The sequence below is a fragment of the Gavia stellata genome, chromosome 4, assembly GCF_030936135.1.
Source record: "Gavia stellata isolate bGavSte3 chromosome 4, bGavSte3.hap2, whole genome shotgun sequence".
NCBI classification, from domain to species: Eukaryota; Metazoa; Chordata; class Aves; order Gaviiformes; family Gaviidae; genus Gavia; species Gavia stellata.
Genome location: NC_082597.1, coordinates 69,674,719 through 69,682,576, shown reverse-complemented (window position 1 = coordinate 69,682,576; position 7,858 = coordinate 69,674,719). Strand labels below are relative to the sequence as shown.

Below are 7,858 nucleotides of genomic sequence, written 5' to 3'. Positions count from 1 at the left end.
TAAAAGTGAGAAAACTCGTGGGCTGAGATAAAAACAGTTTAATAGGTAGAGCAAAAGAACACTGCGCGGAGAAGCAAAGCGAAAGAAGGAATTAATTCACCACTTCCCGTCGGCAGACAGGTGTTCAGCTATCTGCAGGGAAGCAGGGCTCTATCACGCATAGCGGTTGCTCGGGAAGACAAACGCCATTACTCTGAATGTCCCCACCTTTCTTCTTCCTCCCCCGGCTTTATATACTGAGCATGATGTCATATGGTATGGAATATCCCTTTGGTCAGTTGGGGTCAGCTGTCCCGGCTGTGTTCCCTCCCAACTTCCCGTGCACCCCCAGCCCACTCGCTGGTGGGGTGGGGTGAGGAGCAGAAAAGGCCTTGGTGCTGTGTGAGCCCTGCTCAGCAGTAACTAAAACATTCCTGCTTTATCAACATTGTTTCCAGCCCAAATCCAAAACACAGCCCCATACTAGTTGCTATGAAGAAAGTTAACCCCATCCCAGCCAAAACCAGCACACGCCTGCTGTCGCAACCGTTCGCCATCCCCAGTTTCTCTCCCAGCTCTCCCCAAACCTGTAGCCCTTTGCTCCGAAGCAGACACGACGTCGCACCCCCGCAGCCGGCAGCACCTGCCCCACCAGCTCGGGGCGAAGGCAGGTAGCCCTCCGCGCCCCCGCCTCCGCCCGCCCCGGTCCCGCCCCGCCGGGCCCCGCGCCTCGCTGGGAGCTGTAGTCCGGGAACTACGAGCCCCGGCGTGCCCCGCCGCCGGCCCCGGGGCCGGGCCGGGCGGGAGCGGCGCGGCGCGGCATGGCGCTGCGCGGCTGCCTGCGGGCCGGGCGGGGGCTGCTGCGCGCCGCGGGGCCGCGAGGGCCGCCCGCCCGCCGGGGCTGCGCTGGGGGCCGGGTGAGTGGTGGCGTCGGGGGACCGGGGACTCGCCGCCCGCGTCCTTGCCGCGGGCCGGGAAGGGCGCCGCGGGCCGGGGCCCGGTGCGGGGGGGAGAGGGAAGGGCTCCCGGCGGCGGGTGACCGTCCCCTCCGCTCGCTCTGCAGCCGCCGGCCTTCGGGTTCCTCTTCGACGTCGACGGGGTGCTGGTGCGGGGCAGCCAGGCGGTGCCCGCCGCCCGCCAGGCCTTCCGGAGGCTGGCGGACAGCAGCGGGCGGCTCCGGGTGCCCGTCGTCTTCCTGACCAACGCCGGCAACTGCCTGAGGTCGGCCAAGGCCCGAGAGCTCTCCCAGGCGCTGGGGCTGCAGGTAACGGCGGCAGGCCCGCGCCCCGGCGGGGCTCCGCGAGGCGAGGGGGGACGAGGCGGCTCCTCCGGCGGGGTCGGACGGAGCGCACGCCGCTGGGAAGCGGCTTCTTCGCGGCTCCCGCGTCCAGGTGTCCCGGCTTCGGAGGGGAGGACCGGGAGGAGGGCGAGGGAGCCCACCCAGCGCGACTTCCGCAGGAGGGGCGGAGGGCTGGGCATGGCAGCACCGCCCAGTGAGGGGTCCTGCCTCGGCCTGGGGGGATGGAGGGAGACAGGTGGCAGCACGGGGAAGGGATGCGACCCGACCACAGGGAGGAGAGGGGAAATCTTCCCCGTGGACCCCCCAACAGCCTCTTCTCCCTCCCGCAGGTGTCTCCGGAGCAGGTGATCCTCTCCCACAGCCCCCTGCGGCTCTTCAGCCAGTTCCACCAGAAGTGCATGCTGGTGGCCGGACAGGGGCCGGTGGAGGAGAACGCCCAGAAGTATCCTTTGCTGCGCATGCCTCGTGGTGCTCTGCGCATCCTGCTACTGCTTCCCAGCTAAAGGCTGCTGCTCCTGTCCTGCCTATGCACTGGCGCTCGCTCAGTCAGCTTGTAGAAGCGCAAGGAAACAGAAAGGCCATTGGTCTCATCCTATGGGGAGACATACTCATGGAGAGGCTCAAGTGCAGGCACTTACTGTTGATCTCCATCTTGGTCACCTCCTGGCTGTCCTTGGTCTGTGTTTGGCTTCTCACACTGATTGCCTCTCCTGTGAGCTGCGTTGCTGTTCCTGCTGGTCAGATTGTCACCATGAGGACATCAGCTTTGGGTCTCTCTCACTTCTGAGATAAAGTTGTGCTCCTTCTCATTCTTTCTAATGCAAAGTGCATTAGAGACCACTCCCAACTGTCCCAGAGCTAAGGTTTTCCCCAGGAATCTGACAGCAATTGAAGGAACTCAAACATCTTTCGAACCAGAGTGTCCCAGTACAGGGATGTGGTCTAAGTGACCCACATGCATATTGCCTGAGGCTAGGGCACAGCTGGTCTGACATATGCCGTGTCTGCAAGGAGGTAAGAACTGCTTGCAGGGTTTGCAACATCTCAGCCTGTACACACACAGAGTCACGCCTTGTACTTAACATTTGACTTCATTTGGTACAAAACCTTGGCCTGTCTCTCTTTCCCCAAGGCCAGTAGGGTGAGCTAAGGGCAAGGTGTTCTGAAAGCAAATGCAACTCATCCTTCACTTGCATTGTTTTATCAGCACAGACCATTTTCTTTTCACTAGCTAAGCTGACCAGATTCTGTTTCTAGCCAAGAAGCCTGACCAGCCCCCTGCACTGCACCAATACGAGAACCTGGCCTTAAAGGTCTCCCAAAGCACATTCATTCTGTCTTGGAGCGACCTCTGCTCTTTGCCTAATTCCAGGGATTGCTCATCACAAAATAAATCACCCCAGTCTGGTTTTTTTTGTGTAATCTTTAGGGCCACCTTTAGGTTGAAGCACAGCATGCAGTTTGACTGAAAGCCATGTGGTTATGCATTACCAGGTTAAATAACTCCTCTGCTACTACGACTTGTATTCCTTAATCCTGTAGATGCTTTTGCATGTAACTTAAAAAACCAGTCACTTCTTAAAAAAAACAGTCTCCACAACTTTCCTTGACGGTCTGAAATAGCCTGGGGTTCAAGCACGTGGTCACCATAGAAGCACTGAGGAAGGCGTATCCCCTGTTAGACATGGTGGATCAGAGCCGGAGGCCAAAGGAGCCGGTAATTTCCTGATGCGTCAATAGAACGGGTGGTCTGGTGTGGTGGTGCTTACAGTGTATAGCATGGGTTGAGAAGCTGCAGAGGCACAGAGCAGCTGTCTGCTGGTGACTTTCTTTAGCAGGAGCCCGGGACTGGTACTGAGCAGCCAGCATCTCTCTGCTCTTTCCAGCATTGGCTCCTGCTGGAAGGGCAGTGACTTTCCCCTCTCCTTTTTCATGCCATGCCTGTCTTTCACTGCTATTCCTTGCAATGAGTGGTAAGATGGTTTGGTTGACATCTCTAGCTCTGAGACAGGAATGCAAGATCTGTGAAATCCAATCTGGGATGGGGGGGTGGGGGAAATCTTTCTTCGGGATTCCAGGTGGCCTTGTCCTGCCTCTTTATGGGACTGCCTTGGCAGGTTCAAAGGAAATATTTTTAGTTTTGTTTTGGAGATGGCATTAGGTTTTGCATTACTAACCCACCCTCCGTTTTTTTCTGGCAGCCTCCTCCAACCATTGGCTTCCCCACTATAGAAGGTAAACAATAGCCTTTGTGTACATATGAACAGCAAGCAGAAATAAGTCAGGCAAGCCAGCTGGGATGGGAGCTAATGATGTGCTATCGGCTCATCGGTATCCACAGGCAGCTTATTCAGGGGATACAGTCAGGAGGCAGCCTCGCTGCCCTCACTCAGCCTGAAGCACAAGCTAAGAGCAAAGTCAGCTCCAACATCTGTGCCATGCTCCAACATCTGGAAGCAGTTCTGCATGTGGTACAGTGATATGCAGACTGGAGCCCTGGCACAAATCGTGTTCAGATAGTAGCTGTATAAGCCATGGCATCCCAGCAGAGGGGTGCTTTTGCTAGCGGTTGGCTTCTGGTAGTGGGTTCTGTACTTGGACGCTATGAGTTTCCAAGCATCTCTTGAAATCTTCCAGGGGTGATTCTGTTTGGTGAGCCAGTGAGGTGGGAGACAAGCCTGCAACTTATTATTGACATACTCTTGAGCAATGGAAACCCTGGGGCAGAGCTGCAAGATATACCATACCCCCATCTGCCTGTCCTCGCCTGCAACATGGATCTCCTGTGGATGGCTGAAGCCAAGATGCCCAGGTGAAAAGCGTCCGTGGTAGTTATTTTAGCCTATTTCATACATCTCTCCTGCAGATGATCTTTTCTTACATACTACATTTTTTAGTGTTAGAGTCTGCCTGTATGGCTTAATTAGCAGCAGAGACATGAAAACTGCATGAGAAAGAAAGACTAAAACTTTCAAGAAGCAAAAGCCAGACCACCACCTGTGGAGGTGTGTGTGGGTACATACCGTGTCCAAACTAGGCAGTACCCTGGCTACAGCAGGTGGTCCTCCTCACCGAGGAGTGTTTGCTACTTAGGTGGTATGACTGCAGATACTGATGACCTCCTTTCTGGAGCAGGTTTGGCCATGGCACTTTCCTCCTCTGCTTGGAGAACATCTACAAGAAAGTGACAGGCCGGGAGCTGAAGTACGAGGCCTTGATTGGCAAACCCAGCACAGTCACCTACCGCTATGCCGAATACTTGATAAAACAGCAGGCAGAGAAACAGGGCTGGAAGTCTCCCATCCGACGCCTCTATGCAGTTGGGTAAGAGACTTTTTCCTGCTGGTTTCCTTAGGGAGTTGCATACTGACTTCTCTTAAGTGTTTTTTTAATGGAGATTTCTAAAATGAATACGAAAATCCCCATGGCGTCTCTGGAGCCTCACATCCTAGAAGAGAGGCTTGCTAGCTTTTTGCACCCTACACTTTTAATAATTTGAAGGGCACTGTCAGCCTAGCAAAGCTGTTACTGTAGGGTGCAGAGTACATGTAGTGTGACTGGACTACAGAAAAAGTTAAGAGACCCAGATATAGTACCATTAGCCCAGTAAGGCCAAACACTTTGGGATCGTAGGGAATATGTTACAGTAATGGCTGAAACTGCTATGGGTGCTTTGCATGTGTCTTTTACCCTTTGAAAGATGTTGGTGAAGCATTTGGCCTTCATCACAGCTGAACAGGACACACCAGTAGGTGGACTCACTGGCTCAGTCTGGGTGGTTCTCTTGATGCTGGCAAATATCTCATGCTCCTTCCTCCCCCAGTGCTGCCTTAATCCCAGTCTGCCAGAGCCAGAAATGGATGCATGGGCTAGTTTCTCATCTCTGTTTCACACTTTGACCTTATCCAGGGATAACCCTATGTCCGACATCTACGGGGCAAACCTCTACAACAACTACCTCAAGTCAGCTCACCAGAACCAGGTCCAGGCTGGGGTGAAGAGGAGCCCGCAGGCAGCCATTCCCCAAACTGAGGATCACCTTGAGCTGAGGAAGGACTGCAGCAATTCAGTGGAGAGTTGCAAGTCAATTCTGGTCTGCACTGGGGTCTACCGCCACAATGCAGATGTTCCCAGTAACACGGAGGAGCGCACAACGGAGCTGGTGTTTCACGGCCATCGGGACTTCTGCTTTGACCCGAGCCTGGTGGAGGCATCTTACATAGTGCAGGATGTGAATGATGCTGTGCAGCTTGCTTTCAAGGAGGAGAACTGGAGCTAAGGTTAAAACAGATGTACCTAAAGATCTATCATCAGGGATTTTATGTACTGGAAAGGGAAGAGGGGAAGATCTTCTAATCTAGCCAACATGAAAGAAAACTCCCTGTCTCAGCACTAAAAGCCCCTTGCTTTTATTGATACTCATCTGCAATCCTGACAGCTGCCAGCAGACTTTCAACTGTGAATGTACATTGCTGCCATCAATAATTGAGCCATAATGGAAACAGGGTATAAGGAGAAAGCAATCCCAGTTTTGTTCAGCCATCAGAGTTCCTTCTTTTCCACCCTTTCTGCATGGTGATCAGGCAAGCCCACCCTCCTCGAGATGTGTTTGAGGATGAAGCTCCACCCTGTTAAAGGAGCCACCATCAGCCAACGTACCATTTGTACAATGGACTATTCGTCCAGTCTATGGCGTGAGCGCACCAGAAGCTGTGTTGTGGTGACACTCTGCCAAGGGAAGGCTTTAAGTCTTAACATTCTCCTGATGAAGAATAAGTGCCTATGGACTTTAACAAATTCTATTTGCTTGGGGATTTGCAACAGCATCACTGTCAGTCTGAAACAAAGTCCCATTTTGCAGTCCTCCAGCAGCTATGGAGAGGGCAGGGGCCCCTCAAAGGAAGCTGCAGTAGCCAGAACAACTTGCTGCAGGGTTGAAGGGAAAGTTACATTATTCCCTTCCCCCCTATTTAGCATTCTGTGAACACTTCTGTCTTTTCGCATCCCACTAGGGAGCCAGCAGCCTGCTCTTAATAGCAGAGGAAGCCACCACAGAGTCTGAATTTCCAGAGGTGTCTTTGCTCCGAACTCAGTGTTGCAGCAAGAGGCTGTTTTGGCACTCACCCTGACCCCAAATGCTGCAAGGGACATCCACCTGCTCCAGCTGGCACATCTGCCAAAGAGGGGCCCCTCTTTGGAACAAGGGCCAACCAAAAAGAGTCACAGCCCACCTTTGCTTCTTCCTTGCATGCAAGAATTGAAAGAGATCATCAAGCCAGGATGGTACCTGAGCCCAAATCCCCAGTCCTCATCTTTAAGAGTACAAATGTATCTGTCTTTCACTTCCTTTTTTCCTCTCTTCCCCTCGTGTGGTTTGCAACACAGGGGTACCCCATATGGTCTGATCTCTGCTCCCTCATCTTCCTTTAGCATGCAGGTAGAGTCCCCCTAACATGAATTAGCAGCTGGGACTTGCCTGCGCAGGAACATTTCCGTATCCCTAATGACATGCACCTTCCATTGCCTCTGTTTTCCTGCTTGGGCTATCCAGAGAAAGATCAAGCCCCATGTCTCCTTAGGCAGTCCGAAGAAGTTAAGCAAGCATTGCTTGAGAAACTCCACGTGAAAGATTGGTTCAACAAGGAATGTCTTAATTCCAGAGGAGCATTGTGATTTTAGAAGCATAAATCAGCCTGCATATGTGATGGAAAGCCTTTGGAGCCAGCACAGCTGAGTTGGTGTTCCTAGTTATGCTCAGCTCATACCACACAGAGATCAGAAATAGGTCTGCTCTGCCTCCTCTTTCTTCCTTCCTGCTTTACCAGTCAGTTCAATACACAGGGTACAAACAAGATGTTCTGTGCAGAAGTTTGGGTTGTTCTTAATTAAAATCTCAGCATCCATGTGCGCTGACATTTTGCTTCAGCAGCTCTCTAGCCTCTCGATACTGATGTATCTTCCTAGGAAGGTCACACTGCAGGGCCGGCTCTTTTTTATGTTATGCCAGGCTCTGTGTCTGAAGGGGACTGGGTGCTCTGTCAGTGACTGAGGCAAAGGGGTCTTTCTCCGTGACTTCTTTCTCCATACCTTATTTTCTGAATAGGAGCAGAAAAATACCTCTTTGGGTGAATTTCCCTCCTGTGAAATCTGTAGTGGGAAGCAGTCTCTTCCTCTCTTAGCTCTAGCTGGGGTTCTTCTCCTTTGTCTTATCAGGACAAGAATTGCTTGGCTGCTTCTAAAAGCAGCTGTAATGTGAGGAACACAATCTTAGATTTGAATCCTTTGCCTTTCACTGGAGAGAAAAAGAAATTACCATTTCATCTGCTTGCATAAGACAGGGGCTTGTCTCCAGTTTCCAGAAGAATAAGTACAGGGAACATATGCATATAATATAGGGAAGGTCCTTTAGCTTTCAGTGCATCTCCACAGTCACAATTGTGCTGTGGACCCAGTGCGCAAGGCTGGAAACTGGAGGTCCAAAACCCATTTATTCATAAACTAGCTCCAGTGTCCCTCAGCCTCACTTTTCAGAGGTGCCATCCAGTGCAGAAAGAGGAATGCTCCCTTTCCTTGCAGTAT

At 52.5% G+C, this 7,858-nt stretch overlaps 1 protein-coding gene across 1 annotated transcript; it reads left to right on the top strand.

Annotated features, from left to right (window-relative positions):
- Positions 1–800: 800 nt before the first annotated feature.
- Positions 801–7,361, top strand: HDHD5 (haloacid dehalogenase like hydrolase domain containing 5). The gene is made up of 8 exons (XM_059815955.1): positions 801–896; positions 1,043–1,243; positions 1,609–1,721; positions 2,903–2,996; positions 3,481–3,514; positions 3,917–4,091; positions 4,415–4,603; positions 5,189–7,361. Exons 1-8 carry the CDS (start codon positions 801–803, stop codon positions 5,556–5,558), a joined length of 1,272 nt encoding a protein of 423 aa, XP_059671938.1. The 3' UTR covers positions 5,559–7,361.
- The last annotated feature ends 497 nt before the right edge of the window (positions 7,362–7,858 follow it).

Bases quoted from the DNA above. Each gene is read 5' to 3' on its own strand.
- HDHD5 (XM_059815955.1), top strand. From the start codon at position 801: ATGGCGCTGCGCGGCTGCCTGCGGGCCGGGCGGGGGCTGCTGCGCGCC. The intron at 1,722-2,902 runs GTATCCTTTGCT...GGTCTGAAATAG, and splicing joins GTGGAGGAGAACGCCCAGAA to CCTGGGGTTCAAGCACGTGG. The intron at 4,604-5,188 runs GTAAGAGACTTT...GACCTTATCCAG, and splicing joins CGACGCCTCTATGCAGTTGG to GGATAACCCTATGTCCGACA.